Source organism: Phycodurus eques, chromosome 19, assembly GCF_024500275.1.
Source record: "Phycodurus eques isolate BA_2022a chromosome 19, UOR_Pequ_1.1, whole genome shotgun sequence".
Lineage (NCBI taxonomy): Eukaryota > Metazoa > Chordata > Actinopteri > Syngnathiformes > Syngnathidae > Phycodurus > Phycodurus eques.
This window is the reverse complement of record NC_084543.1, coordinates 12,846,717-12,863,189: the sequence shown is the minus strand read 5'-3', so window position 1 is coordinate 12,863,189 and position 16,473 is coordinate 12,846,717. Positions and strand designations below refer to the sequence as shown.

General features: G+C 40.2%; 1 protein-coding gene across 1 annotated transcript in view; it reads left to right on the top strand.

The window, feature by feature from the left end:
- Nucleotides 1-16,473, top strand: part of LOC133417890 (arf-GAP with dual PH domain-containing protein 1-like) — a 28,153-nt gene that overhangs the window by 6,710 nt on the left and 4,970 nt on the right. The window contains exons 2-6 of the mRNA XM_061706097.1: nucleotides 4,712-4,839; nucleotides 7,378-7,469; nucleotides 11,975-12,057; nucleotides 15,475-15,587; nucleotides 15,688-15,834. Coding sequence (XP_061562081.1) covers nucleotides 4,712-4,839; nucleotides 7,378-7,469; nucleotides 11,975-12,057; nucleotides 15,475-15,587; nucleotides 15,688-15,834 — 563 coding nt within the window. The remainder of the gene's footprint in view (nucleotides 1-4,711; nucleotides 4,840-7,377; nucleotides 7,470-11,974; nucleotides 12,058-15,474; nucleotides 15,588-15,687; nucleotides 15,835-16,473) is intronic.

Genomic DNA, 16,473 nt, shown 5'->3' with positions numbered 1-16,473 from the left:
TCAGTATTTAAAATAGTTAAATGGGACTTATTATAAAATATTGACTTTTTTCAGCGCTTTATACAAATAGTTGGGTCTGTGGAGAAAGGGCTTGGGTGTGTGTAGTCTGGATGCAGAGGGATAAAAATGTCCTGCTCTGGAGGGAGTCTCAGAGTCTCCATGAGTCTCCATTAAATCCACAAAAAAAGTAGCTTGATTTGTTGCTCATCCCTTTTTTTGGGTGGGTAAAAATTAGTTGCTCGAGGGCCCATAAAATCTTTAACAACATCAAAAGAGTCACTATGTTGGCACCACTTAGCAGCCACTCAATTTGTTTCATGCTCTAGCTCGTACTTGGCAAGTGACACAAACCTAAAACCTTGAGTGTGACAAGTGTGCGAAATTTCTTCTGTTGTAATTCTCAATCTTTTTGTGTATTTTGACTAAAGAATGTCAGAGACTTTTGATAAATACACCTGGAAAGTCTTTGAAGTGTTGAGAGAATATGTGTCTGCAACAGGTGATTTCTTTTGTGATAGGACTTAACAAATGAATGAAAGAAATCCCAGGTACACTCATAAGGGAGCTTCTTGAATACTCCAAAAATCTTTGCCTCCTCCTTCCCCCTTTTAGTCACTCTCCTTTAGCTCTCATTTGAGTTCCTTGAGCGTCACACACTCCCTTTTCTACGCGCACGTGTGCGCGTGTGGACTGTGTGAGATGTAGCAGATAATGTAGTGGCTTCTGAGTGTCGCTCCTTACAGACATTCTCTCTCTCTCAGCATCCCGAGTAGACCCATGACCAAAAACTATACCGTTCCATTTCCACCAAGCAGTATAGTAGGTCAAATTTGACAAGCCAGTGATATTACAGTACAGTATTTTTCTACATTGATTATGAATTTGATTCTAAATCCACTCCTCAAAGATTTAGTTTTCTCATGATCGCTCTTATGTATTTTTGTTGTTGTTTTTGTTGTTGTTGACAATGTCTTACACTGTTATCAACTGGAATATTTCATTAATCGGGATCTGGGATTTTGATTTATGTGTTCCCTTTATTCTGTGTATGTACAAATGCTTGCCGATTAGGAACAAACTTTAGCATATGAGAGAAATACAGCAGATGTTTTAGATGAAATATGCATAAAGGAGTGAACACGGTGGGCTCGTTGTAAAGTTCGGGGTTCAAATCTTGGTAAATTGTCCCCAAGGTTGCTTGGTTGTCTGTCTATATGTGGCCCATGATTGAAGTCAGCTGGGATAGCCTCCAGCTCACCCGCGACTTTAATGAGGACAAGCAGTACCTGGAGAAAATGGATGGATGGATGCATAAAGAAGAGCATTCAGCCCATACCGGCAGCAGGGAGACAGATGAGTGACATAAAACGTATAACAGCGCGTTACCTTGGTAACCACTGTTCCGAATCTCTGTGAGCAGCCAGGTGTTGAGGAAGATGTAGATGATATGTTATTTCCACGTTTCCTATTCACACTCTGTTCATGTTTTGCATTCTGGGAAGGGGAGCGCAATGTCACAAGAGACAAGGCATCACTTTGATATCAGGTTCATTTGCATATAATCTTCATGCTGTGCATGGGCTTCCATTCTCCTGACCAACAAACAAACCAAAACAAACCAGCTCCAGCTCCGAGAACTGCATCATTTCCTGCGCCTTCCACCATGCCCATCCAATCTAATGTAAATTGTTGTTCATACCTGTAGGTGGCAGTAATGAGCATTATTAGCTGGTCATCCTGACTGAAGTGAGACGTGCACTATTTTCTGGGAAATTTTGTTGACAATGATGACAATAATATAGTGGATGTAGAATACAGTTCCAGATGAGTAAAATAGATTACACAGTGCTCAAACTGTAAGTCAAATCAATATTCCCCAATGAAATGAATTGAAATGCCATTAATCTGTTCCACCCCCCTAAAAAAAACACCACCATTTTTTTGTTGCGTGAGAAATATCACTGTGTTTTATTAAAAAAAACACATATTAATATAAAAATGTAAAGAAATAAACTGGTTTTCTCAGGTATAATTACTGTACATTTGGCCCAGCCGAATGCCACAACAGTTGTAGCCAAGACCCCACCCTATGTTCGCTCAATGCTCACCATGCATACTACCACCCACACTCTCTGTTCCAGCAGTTTTTTTTTTTTTTTTTTTTTAAACTTCTTAGTTCCCCAAAGTCCGCACTACATTTGGTTGATCTGTTCAATGTCCTGCCCCAAACGACTGGAACACAAATTCAAATTGACCGTGATCACCTTTTGACAAGTTAATGAAGCATACTGTACACCTCGTAAATGTTAGCTGTAGAACCAGGTTAAATGTATTATTGTCATTACAATATACTTGAATGTACAGTGCAACAAAAAAATTATAAGCTGCTCTTGCTTTTATGATCAATAAAATCTTAGTCGACATGAAAAATAGACTTTGTTGACATACAAATTACACATCCCAAAAACATGCACGGTAGGTTCATTGAAGACTCAAAATTGCCCGTAGGTGTGAATGTGAGTGTGAATGTTTGTTTGTTTCTATGTGCCCTGCGATTGGCTGGCGACCGGTTCAGGGTGTACCTCGCCTCCCGGCCGAAGATGGCCGGGATAGGCTCCAGCACGCCCGCGACCCTCGTGAGGATAAGCGGTACAGAAAACGGATGGATGGGTCTCACCCATCAAGTGTGAAATAAAGCAACCAAGCAACTATGTTGTTATTTAACTACTTCTGAAAATACACCTGTGAGCATTCATAATTTTGCTAATTTGCAGTTTAGATGTGGAAGGGTGAACATCTCCGGTTTTGAAGGGAGTCTCGAGGATTCTCGAGAAGACTGCAGTAGCACCACAAAAAACATGCGAGATTTTGTTGTAGTCACCTTTTTCAAAAATAGAGGTTGCTGAAGTCATTAAATCGAGTGACAGTCACTAAGTTGGCAACACTGAGTAGCCGCGTGTTTCGTTGCATGCCCTAGCTCTGCCATGCAGTGATTTGAACTACAGTGTACCAAATGGATATCAGGTCGACTCTACTTCTTTATCCTTGGACTATTTTGATGGAGCAACGTCAGAAACCTTTTACTAAGACACCTGAGAACTGTTTTAAATTAGGAAAATAAAAGCATTATATGTATTCTTTAAACAAACAGAGTGGTGGGATACATTGCGGACGATTGTCTATGACAATGCTTTTATAGTAGTGGAAAAGCATCTTATTTGATACAGCTCTTGTATTGCATCTTATTAGATTGTGCTGGTGTACTGCACCCATTGTCGTGGCTGCGAAGTGTATATCTGCATACACAAGTGCAGTGTGTATTTTGTCTGGCGCTTAGCTTCACACGCCATTTTGTCTTTCGCTCAGTGTCGTGCAATACATCTCTAATAACGAGCTTTGTTGACGTGGGAAGAATAAAAAAAAGCTGTGGTCCAGGGTCTAAGTGTACTTTTCCTCAACACCCACAGACGCTTCTGCTGCCTTCTACTGCTGTGTCATGTTTGTCTCAGAAAACCACTCGCTGACTGCTTATGAGGCACAGAAAGCTGTACTCCAAGTTTATATCAGCAGAACAGATGTATTCATTGCTGTTCAAATGAGTGAATGTGAAAGCACTGTGCTTCAATGATTTCATTATTTTGGTGTGTTTGTACCGCACGAGTTGCACTGTTTATCTGTTGTGTTTATATTTTGTGTTTTAACGCCACAAAACCAAAAATGTCATATTTCTTTTGTCTTCTATTCTGATGGAGTTATAATGACATTGTTTTTCACAAAGTGAGTTAAATGAAATATCTAACAATTACAGGAGGTACTCAGCTCACAATTTATGGTCTGGAAGGGTCTACAGTAAAATACAAAAGAAATAACTATTTACTCTAATTATGACAAACATTACGTACAAATTTGGGTAACATTGGCACCGTACGAATGTAATAATAAAAACAAAAATCATCTGTTACCCAATAAACCATGCAAATCTCAATCTAAAATATTGATTCAATGTTTTGGTGACAAGCAGCTTGGTGGCCAAGTGGTTATCACATCTGCCTGGTAGTTCTGAGGTTGTGGTTTCCAATCAAAGACTCTAAAATGTCCAGGGGCGCCAGCTCAGTAGCGAACCCGAATGAGGAAAAGTACTATATAACACAATTAATTGTTTATTTTTATTTTTTGTAAGAAAAGGATTACAAACCTCCATTGCCAACGTCATGTGTTGCTTCCTCAGGGATTAAAAACAGCAGCACAAATGGTGCACTGCCTCAGTTGCGCCATGAACAATAAATTCCACACAAACCTTAATGATCAATTATTGGCTCATCGATTAATATGCCCATCCTTTGTGAATATATGAGATGAAGCTATAGATGTGTACTTAAAATCAGAGGTCTTGTGATGAAACTACCAGTGTCTATTTGTTTTTATCTAATTTCAGAAGATCTGTTTCCCGTCTGCAAGCTAAACAGGATTTCCTGAAAATTACATTTTGCCCTGCTCAAAGAACCATTTGTGCTTTAAATTCATCTGTACCCTGAAATCTTATTGCTGCCCTAACAGCATCTCACCCATTCCTCTTTTCTCCTCCCATTTTCATTTCCCCTCTTCTCCCCAAACTCACCGGTCTTCAATCTCCCTGCTTGTTTTTTACTTCCTGCAACCTTTCCTACTACACCCCCCCCATATCTTCCCTCCTCTTGTCTCCTGCCTGCAGAGCCGGACTGGGCATCACTGACACTGGGTGTGTTTGTTTGCCAGGCCTGCTCGCTCCTTCACCGCAGCATCCCGCACATCAGCAGGGTCAAGTCGATTCAGGACACGTGGGATGCAAGTGATGTGGAGGTGAGGGTCTTATATTGAAGCAAACATAAAGGGCAGTTGAAAGTGTACACGTGACAAACTAGCATGCAGTATCCAATAGGCATTTAAAGGAGACAGGACAGAAAGTAATTGACGCGCCCCTCAAAAGGTTGGCTAATTTCTCCAAGTGCAGAACGTCCTGCTCACAGACATATGTTCAGAAAGAGGCAGAGAGCTACTTCCATTTTTAATTTGACACATGATGGGCGGGCAGGCACGCAAGAGAATCAACTGAATACAGACAATAATATAATATGTCCCCTTTAAAGTCAGCATACTGTAGTTAAGAAGCCAAAAAAATTGGATGTGAATGCATAATGAATACAGTACTATATAAAATATAAAGCTGGTAATTAGGGATATGTGAAGACATCCCTTTAGCAGGATGTCGACTAAGTCATTCAGTGGGAATGTGTTAATAATGTGAGTCATTTAGGCTAGGTTGAGATGTGAGATGGCAATTAATGGGATTTAATAGGGAGTGACGTTGAAAGCAGAATTGCTAAATAATTTGTTTTTTAAAAATTGGTTTTAGAAGACCTCAAGCAAACATGTTATTGCCACACAGGTAAAAGATGTTTTTTTAAAAAAATTTTAAATCAGCGATTTGAACAACTTTAGCCAATATAAAACAGCAATTCCGCTATAGATAACATATACACAGCTTTTATTTGTAGTGTACATCAGGCGTGTGCAAGCATTTGTGCTCAAAGGCCACACTTTAAGATGGGGCAGCTTATTTGTGGAAAAAGTTCAAATGCCTGTGTAAAATCGTTCACTTTTAATAAAATAAAAAAATATTTCATTGATTTATTTTACTAATATTCTTTATAAATCAATGAACCAATTATTAAATGAGCTAAATGAATAAAACAAATACATACACAGGAAATGAACAAAAATCTTTTAACCAATCAATTTTAGGGGGGAAAAAACAGCTTAATTATTGCAGAAAATATTACAGTTCTGTTGAACTGTCAATGCTCTGTGGGCCGGATTAAAGAACGGAGTGGGTCTTAAGTGGCCCATGGGCCATACTTTACCCATCCATGGTGTATATGGAGGTGTAGAACTACAAATACCCGAAATCACTACCAAACACAACCATTTCCATCATTGTGGGGGGGTGCATACCATTTGAAATACTGTTTATGTGGAAGTGTTCTCCTCCTGTTTTACAGATTGTTGAGCAAAGTCGTATCAAATCAATTAAGGCCTTATCAAAATATAGTGCTCATTTTTTGTTTGACACATTGACACGTCAGAGAGGTATTCATGTATGCGTTTTTTAAAAGTTTTATTATTAAGGTGGTATGTGGCTGTACCTCCAGGAGGCGCAGTTTACTCGGTAGTAACTGTAATTAACTTTTTCATTCAAATGAATGTTATCGTTGGTGACACATTAAAACCTTAACTGCTAACCACATTCTAATTCCGTTACTAACTCAGTTGCAAATCAAGAAAACAGAACCAAAGCTCCTAAACAGTCTCACAGATAAATTCAAAGTGACGGTGAGCATTCATAGTAGACTCTGACGTGATCGCTCCACAGTGTTGTGTTTACATGCAACTTAATATACCTATAAAATTTTTTAATGTAACAAAATATAGCCCCACGCTGTAGTGTTGTCTTTCTCCTTGATAAAAGATGCCTCCCCCCATCTGCAATTGAATAAATACCACCCGCCATCGTATGAGGAAATATGGACTATCAAGTGAGTGAGACTTTTAAATTGTCCCCATTTTTCCAGATGTTTTTCCTATTTTGGCCCTGATGACTAATCATACAGCAGAAGCATTTTGAGCCATCTGTTGCAAAAAAAAAAAAAGAAGGGGAAATGATATGGGGTATGTGGTTAATACCAGCAGACCTTCAGCAATCATTGCCATTAATTATTTAGTAGGATTCGTCTGTGATCGCCTCAGTCAAGCATTATTATATGCAAACAGTAGCTTATAATATATTTGTCTACCTTTGGAAATTTGTTGTTGTCCAAAGATTTGCTGTTGAATATTCGCTCCTGATCGAGCATGGTGGCAAGTGGTTAGCATGTCTGCCTCACAGTCAGAAGAGGTTTGGATATCAGGTGGCACATCTCTGTGCGGCGTTTGCATCTTCTCCTCAGTGCTTGTGTTGCTTTTCTACGGGTGTGCCCGTTTCCTCCCAAATCCCCAAAACATGAGCCTAATTAAAGACTCTTGGTGCGAATGAGTGTGTGAATGTTTTTTTTCTGTCTGTATGTGCCCTGCGGTTGCCTCGTGACCCGATCAGGGTGTACCCTGCCTCTCTGCCAAAATCAGCGGGGATCGTCTCCAGTTACAGACAACCCTCATGAAGACAAGCTGTATAAAAAAAAAAATATTGATTGATTATCCTATTATATTTCTATGCTGCAAAGCGTATGGAATGCTTATGTTCAGGTTTATTATGCCATTAACTCATTCACTGCCAGCCTTCCCAGTGAACATGGATATTTAACTTCTACTACTTCGTCTAACTACTTTGTTTCTGTCTTTCAGCTTCTAGCTGATTTGGGAAACAATGTAGCTAAGGCCAAGTATGAGCAGAATGTTCCCGCTTTCTACTACAGACCAACGCATACTGACTGCAAGTAAGTACAATCATACAGTATAAATACTGTAATGTAAAATGATTGTAATGGACGCCTTTAGTGCTGCAGATGTCGACCCAAAAGCGAACAGGAGACGTATGGTTAGAGTGGATGTTTTGTTTAATATATCAGGGGAGATTACGTGTACAGAGTCACAAGGCGAGCAGCAACTGGGTGGGTTGCTGAGGCGAGGCAGGAAAGCTGATCACGAGGGCCGAGGAGGTTCTTGGGTCGGTTGAGGAAAAGAGAGACTTGAGACAATGCGGAGCCACGGCGATGAGAAGTTTGAAAAGCACTGGTGGAGAAAAAACAGGGCATCAAAAGCAGGAATTCTTAGACGAAAAGGTTATCCAGGAAACAGGCGTGGAGGCCGAAGTACCACTTGTGGAAGCGGAAATCATCTGGCGCGTGCTCGTCGATCCGGCAGGATATTTAAACCCAGTTGATTTCGGATTGGTTGCCAGTGCGCAAGAATGAGTGTCTCTCCAGCCCAGCCTGAAACAATAATGCAAACTACAAGCGGTGTGGTACAGGGAATGAGCTCACCAAAATAAGACGAGGCTGTGCCGAACCACCGCAATCTGTTTTCATATTACATTTGAAATTATACATTTTTGCTATGTTGATCCTTGCATGTGGCCAACTACAACCTACTGTACCTGCCGAGGCAGTTCCACTGTTTGTTAGGTACTGATGTAATGAAGTGTTATCTTGAGATGCAGTTTCATCACATATCACTTTGTGTGTATTCACTATTTATAAAAAGTATTCACACTCAAAAAGTCTGGCGATTAAAGCCAAAATATGTAAGAATTTTCACTTAGGGGTGTACTCACGTTAATTGCCAGCGGTTTAGTTATTAATAGGTTTGTGTTGAGTTATTTTGAGCGGAGAGTAAATTTACACTGTTGTACAAGCTGTACACTGACTACTTTGCATTGTAGTGTGTCATTTCTGTGTCATGCTTATTTGTCTGTATGTGTCCTGTGATTGGTTGGTGACCAATCCAGGGTGTACCGCACCTCTTGGTCAAAGTCATCTGGGATAGGCTCCAGCTCACCTACGACCCTAATAAGAGTCGTCGTATAGACACTGGGATGGAAGGATCGAACTCTAAGGATTTACTTCTCGTTCCTTTAAGCCTGTTTGTTGTAATATGTGCTTCTAAAAAGCATTTGATGTCCAGCGACTTGAAGTTGAAGAAAGAAAGAATGAACATATCAAGGGGCCTAAAGAGGAGATAAGCTTGTGCAAAGATGCAAGCGCTTCCTTTTGCCTCCATTGAACTTCAGTTCCAACACAGCCCGAAATCACATTGTAATGCTAAGCACTTGTTTGTTTTAATGAATGGCACAAGCCTGTGGGCTGTTCCATTATTCAGGTTAATTAAGGTCAAGAAACAAAAACAAACAAGAACACAGGATAGAATAGCAAAATGTGTTTAAGCCCCCCCCCCCCCCCCCCCCCCCCCCCCCCGCCCCCCCCATTGTAGTTAGTTTGGATGGATAAGGAAATACTTTTTTTTGGTCTCAAAATAGTAGTGATTAGCCCTGTGACCACTAAAATGTGTTTGCTGACATTACTTTTTGCTGGATGACTTCATTTGGAACTTCCCATTATATAAGAGGTCACTTGAATACAGTGAATCCCTGCTATTTGCAAGGTACACTATAGGGAATCCGCCAATATGTAATTGATGCCCCCCACAAAAATGGGGTTGTAATTGCGTATAGCTGCTACAAGATGGCGGCAAACATTAAAAATAGTAACAACACCAACACCCTGCGTCTAGCATTTATGATATACGATCGTGAAACCATGTCACATGAATGACTGTATTCAGACAGATTTGTGAATCACAGAGAATAGGTTCCAAAATCTAAATCTGTGAACACGCAAATTTGCAGATGCCATACAAATTTGGCATTTGCGGTGTACTGAATTTCCACATATAATTTTGCTCATTTTTGTCACTATGTGGGCCTGCAAACGTGACTAATGTTCAGGCTGACCAAAAAAATAATAATAATATATAATATAGCTTTTTATGCAAGCCGACCAAATCCGATACCTGCATCAAAAATTCTACCAGTGATATCAAAAGACAGTTTTATTGAAATGTGTGGTTGTAATTTACAGGGGTGTTGAACAGCAAAGTATAATCCCAATAGGTGTTTTTATTTTGATTGTTATGACCATTTTTTCCCTGTCATTTTATGATTCCTACTAGGCTTTACACAATCAGGATTTTTGGGGGCGATCACCGATCAGCGAGTTTAAATAACCGATCACCAATCCGATCACGTGAAATTACCTGTTCATTTACTGTACATACATGTGTACGTAATTGCTCAAAAATTTATATTTACAATAAATAATATATCTTTGTTCCTCTATTCATGCCAGTGAGGCAGAGTGACAGACAGAACAAATGAATGATCTTCTATTAGATGGCAGGAAGTAAATACAGTAATTAATACATCCACTTTTTGTGAATGAAATGACGTCACCCACACTGAAACTTGAGAACATGATTTGACAGAACGGCGGCATGTTTATGTACAACTGTTGATGCTACCACTCGCTTGCTAGGCTACATAACATTTTTGTTGCCTGCTTGCGAGCCGTATCATATTAAAAGTACGGGAACATACCTCAAGCAAGCCTTAAACGAACGTCCTTTCCCAAGCACCGGTGACCACCAATACACATTTTCCCCCATTTTGGTCTTAAAATATAGTCGCCGCGATGCACCCTTGTTGTTGTCGCCACGGTAATGTGTGTATCCGGTCGCAGAGTTGACAAGATAAAGCCCGATGATCGTAAAAAACGGGATGCGGTGGTATCGGAATACAAGATTTTATTGCAGTAGTCTGACAGTGCAATCGTGAAAGAGCAAATTTGTCTTGTAGTCTGATCTGGGGCATTACGTGTTGTCTGTCTCAGACTTGTTGCCTGTTCCACACCGCTGACATGACATGTTTTAAAATTGTTATTTTTTTAATAACTTTATTGGCCGTCAGGGATTTCCAATACTATGTCAAAAGACGCGTGACAAGGCTAAAAATAAACTAGCTTTTGGATTAAAATATACTGTGCACGATTCTGACGTGGAGTAAATGTCTTTTACGGAGCCGATCAATCGGATCGGCGAATTATGACATTGAAGCCGATCAGCATAAAATGCTAATTATCGGCCGATACCGATCAGCCCGATAAAATCGGTGTAAAGTCTAATTACTACAATGATACATTGGATCTCATTAGACTCTGGCACTCTGTCTAATGAAGTTGCCGTTAGTGCACATTAACCATACATGCAAATCAGTCGCCTTTCGGCGAAATTCCCCATTTTGAACTCAAAATAGGGCATTTACGTGAATTTACATTCACGATTAGTTTTTCCTCGGCTACGACTTCGACTTCTGCATCGGGCGCTTTTTGCTCCAATCCAATTTAATCGCGAGTGATGTTTAAGTCAAGTTCACCAATCAAATGACACAAGAAAGTCACGTGACCTCCCACAACGTCGTCTATTCCCGGGCACAGGTATTAGCACAAGATAAGCCAGCCCGGCTGATCGTCGTGCCTACGTGGCGGCCATGTTGGGAAGGTCGTCGTTACCATGAAGGCAACGACGCGCTACTCGTGTTTACATTTATCCATCCATCCATTTTCTGAGCCGCTTCTCCTCATTAGGGTTGCGGGCGTGCTGGAGCCTATCCCAGCTAACATCAAGCAGGAGGCAGGATACACCATGAACTGGTTGCCAGCCAATCGTAGGGCATATGCAAACAAACAACCATTCGCACTCACATTCACACCTACGGGCAATTTAGAGTTGTCAATTAACCTACCATGCATGTTTTTGGGATGTGGGAGGAAACCGGAGTGCCCGGAGAAAACCCACCCAGGCACGGGGAGAACATGCCAATTCCACACAGGTGGGCCCCGGTCCTCAGAACTGTGAGGCAGACGCTCTAACCAGTCCACCACCGTGCCGCCGTGTTTACAATCAGACGAACAAAAACAACATCTCTCATGTATTGTAGTATTTGTCTGGCAATGTCTGCCCAAATGGGGATATTTCAGCCCACTTATAACTGGAGAAAACACCTTGCAGTAAATTGCCGATGTGTTGTTTGTAGTTTTGGCTGTGCATACACACCCACATGCACACACATGGCAATATCAGAATTTGCACGTTCACATTTTATTTTATTTTTATTTTATTAATGTTCATATTGTGGTTAAAAAAAATCTGAAGTTACTCACTATTTATTCAGTACTTGAGTCATTATTTCACTGTGTACTTTTTACTCTTACTGAAGTAATCTTTTGGAGGACTACTTTTTACTTTTACTTGAATCACATTATTGTCAAGTCACAGTACTCTTACTTGAGTACAATATTTGGCTTGGCACCCTTACCACTTTGAACTTCCTCCCTGTCACTTCACCATTAGTTGCAAACTCTAACCATGAGCGATGCCATTGTGTTTGCAGGATGCTAAGAGAGCAGTGGATCAGGGCCAAGTATGAGAGAAATGAATTTGAGTTCATAGAGAAGCAAGAACCTTACACTGCAGGTATGTGAAGAATCTCTTTGGCTTTTGCATCATGACACATTGCAGTATGAATGAAATACTAGTATGGAAATAAAGTGTTTCCTCAGATTTTAGCCATTGTGTTTATTTCCTCAAAGGCAGAGAGTGCCAGTTGTCTATAATGGGTTTTAACCAGGGGAAGGTTTTTACATATGCACAAATTTCTTTTTATGGGAATATTAAAGAACATATTTCCCTTTATTATTCACAAATAAATAATGATTTAGAACCTAATTACAATATCATAAATTATCATATCATAATCATCACAATATTCTCTTCTATATTGTATTACCACCTCAACTTTGTTGCGTTCTTTCTTATAATTTTTCAGACATGACTCGGTTGCATTTGTCCCATTAAATCCACTCTAAAATGTTCTGTCCAGCTCTTCACTGTCCTTCTTTATCTTTATTTATTTTTTTTCAAATGGATGATGCAAACAATGACTTATTGGGGCACAGCCTCTATTAGAGTAGAGATCACGATTTGTGGAAATACGTATGTTATTTGTTTTTTTTCACTAATTCCTTTAGGTTCTGTGCTGAAATGTTGAGGAGCTTTTTCATGAAAAGGCTCAACACCCCATACGGGAGGACTTTACTCCTTAAACTCCACCATTAACTTTAGCCATACAGATGCCATAAATACTTGGTAGGCTGTCCTGTGTTGTGGCCATAATGTCTACTGGTATCAGATGTCACAGTAAAGGTAACACCCGCTTCCGAGTGGCATCACCTGTTATTATCTGGGAAAGGGGAAGTGTTTATTCGAGGTTTGTTTTTTACAGATGCCATATAGTCCATAAAGATGTCTACTGCAACACATGTTCTTGTCAGATGTCGTAGTCAACGTAATTACAGTCTCCTATAGTGGCAACATCTATTATTAAAAGCACACATTCAGTTGAGGTTCGGTACTCATTTGTTTATGTGGATGATGCACGATTCATTGGGGAACAGAGATCTTAATTTTTGAAAATAAGGTATGTGTTTTAGAAGAGGATGTTGAACAAAGGCTACATTTAATTTTCATTTTAATCATGGCAGTGTCCTGAACAAGATACACATGTAAGTGGTCTAAAAAGCAGATGGGTGCATGTCCCAGTTTTTTAAAATCCAATCCAAAGCCTTTACAATGAATATAATGCTTAATGGTGACACTGTCAGAGTGGTGTCAATTTAGTGGTGTACTAACTGCACAGCATCACACTGAGATGTTTCTAGTATTGCCCCTGTCATGTAGCTTAGTACGACCAAAAATATCAGGGTACTCGTGTGTGTATGGGTGTGTGTGTGTGTGTGTGTGTAAGGAACAAGAATGTATCTCATTGGCCTGCAGTGACCTCATTCATCCTTTGTTACAGTGGAAAACCATCTGCAAACACACACACACAAAAAAAATACTACATTATAGTATATGCAGAGTGCAGAGTAATGTGAGTCATTCTATCAAGCTGTCTTCATCACTGCTAAGGTGCAGCTCTCTGCCCGTTTTTGTGTGTGTATGTGTGTGTGTGTCTTTGTTTCATGATTGATTGAGATAGGCTATTGGCAGTAACCTGGCCTCAGTGGTAGGCCAATGTCAGCATTGATTGTAAATGCAGAGGAGAGAAGTGAAGAAGAGCGTACCGGAAGGAGTCATGGGTGGGGACAATGAGGCCAGTTGATTAAAGAGGCAATGCCAGTGGAGGTGACTGTTTCATGTCGTAAAGTCAGAGACACAAAGGCTCAACGCACACACGTGTGGCACGCATTGCAGCAAATCCACCCACACAGACACAGCGGCACACACCTGGCAAAATTGGCGCTTAGGACAAGGAGACATTCCGTTGCCAGGGAAAAGGAGAATGGAAATTGGAGCAGCAGGGTGGGAGGATAGAAGTCATGCAATTACCATACTATAACATATTGTACCTGCATGAGTTTTGATGCTAACACGGGATGTAATTAAAGCTGTGCTACTCAATATTTTATGACCAACAATGGCTCAAATGACTGTCTGATGTCCTGCATTTGCAGAAGACTGCTAATGGATGAGAAAGGCTTTGCTCGAAGTGATAAACCCACTGTGGGTAATCAAACCGCAGTTTCTCTGCCCTTCATAGCAATGTTTTTTTTACCCACCCATAGGCAACAGATTTTTATTTATTTTTTTACCCCTAAATTGAGATGAAAACACAGGAGACGTCAGACTTTCATGTCACGAATATTACACTCATTATAATACATATGAACAGGAGACTCATTAACATGCATAACACAATCCAGTTTAGTTTTGCATAAGCTCTCACACAATTAATAACAATGCATTCCATCTAATGAGAAGAATAATTCAGAAACCTTTCAAGTTGGGAGAAGTCGTAGACTACACTTGCATATGGGGACATATACAGTATCTTTGTACTTGTGCTTCCTTAGCGTTCACTTGAGGTGAACGTGTATGTCGTCTCAATGTATTAAATTTAACGGAGAAAAAACCCCCCAAAACATCTCACATACCATTAAATCAAAGTTATTAGTCTTTTTTTAGAAAATGAGGTGAGCTGCCGCATTTTTTCCAATTCCATTGTATTTTGTTAGAGTAACTCATGACTAATATTTTTACAGTTAAGTTATACCAGTTAATTAGATTTTGTGTGTGTGTGTGTTTGTGTGTGTTAAACATCCTAAACCTCCAAGTCGCGAGGTCCTGGGTTCAAATCTCACCCCTTGCCAAAGCTGAGATAGGCTTAGCTCACCTGTGACCCTTATGAGGACAAGTGCTATAGAAAATGGATGGATGGATTTCAGCAGTCAAGTATCACATGTACTCCAGTGTAAGTTGACCGCCTGAGCAAACGTGAGCAATCTGATCCCAAAAAAATGTGCAAGTGAATTTCCAAACTGTGGTGATGCGCTATAAAACATAATTTTCCCCACCATAAAATTTTAGCCCACAAACGCATTCTTTTAAATCACATTGCTGCTGATTTTCATCTCAGCTCTTTTCTATGCAGTTATTTGTGTCACAATAGGATTAAAACGCACATCAAACAGCAACCAGCTGTGTTGAGTCACTTATTTACGGCAATTACTTATGTAGAGGCGTCCTCCTCCAAGTCAAGACACAGAAATAGATAAAGATAAGAAAGCATTGCCTGACAGAAATAGAAGAGTAACACAAGAAAGGAGACAATGAAGGCTGAGCCTTTGGCCGAAATAGAGTAAAGAGGAGGCATGTGTGCTTAATATAGAACAGAATATTAATAAAAAGGAAACAATCTGGCAGAAAGACAATATGCGTCCTGCGCTTCCTTCCAAATTCTGCCCTTCTCTCTCAGATACAAGATGCCACTGCTACTATTAAAAATGTTCTTCCCTCCCGCCTTGTTCAAACATTCAATTTTTCACCGTCCAGGATACCGTGAGGGGTTTCTATGGAAACGAGGACGAGACAACGGTCAGTTTCTCAGCCGAAAGTTCGTCCTGTCCGAGAGGGAGGGGGCCCTCAAATACTTCAACAAGCAAGATGTGAGCAATATTCTACTTTTAATACTAAACGCACGCGTGCTTTGTAGTAACGAAGGTCAAAACTGTTAACAGTATTTTGTTTATGTTGCCTAAATGCAAGGCCAGGGATCCCAAGGCAGTTATGAAAATCGAAAGCCTCAATGCCACCTTCCAACCGGCCAAGATTGGCAACCCCTGCGGCCTGCAGATTACCTACCTGAAAGACAACAGCACAAGGAACATCTTTGTCTACCACAGCGATGCTAAGGTGTGTTAACACAAACATACACACTGCAGACAAGGCACAGATGATCAATTATCCTAATTCCCAAAACGGACATGAACAACTTTACCCTTTTAAACATACTGTAGCTAGATACAGTATTTCATAAAAGTGAGTATACCACTCAAATTTTTGGAAATATTTTCTATCTTTCTTTTTATCTGTGGTGCCATAGATTGGACACCACTGATGTAGAGCAACAATCAAAATTTTTTCAGATCCTCAGAGTTCTTTGCCATCCGGTTCCCTATTGACCTTCCAGTGTCCAAATGAGAGAGTGTGAAAGTCATAACACCATATTGAATACATCTGCTCCCCTTTTCACAAGGAGAACTTGTTACACTATAACGAGTCACATAGCACCAGGGTGGGAAAATTGCTAATTGGGCCGAATTTTGACATTTTCACTCAAAATGTGCACTGTTGTACCAGCTGTACACTGACTACTTTGCATTCTAGCAAATTCTTTTCTTGGGTGTTGTCCCCTGAAAAGGTAGAGTAAAATATTTACAAAACCTACTCACTTTTGTAAGATACGGTAGATATACTGAATCAGCTCATGAAGGACATTATTACGTTAACAGACTTTTTTAATTGCTTATATCCAAACCGTTGGGTCTCTGG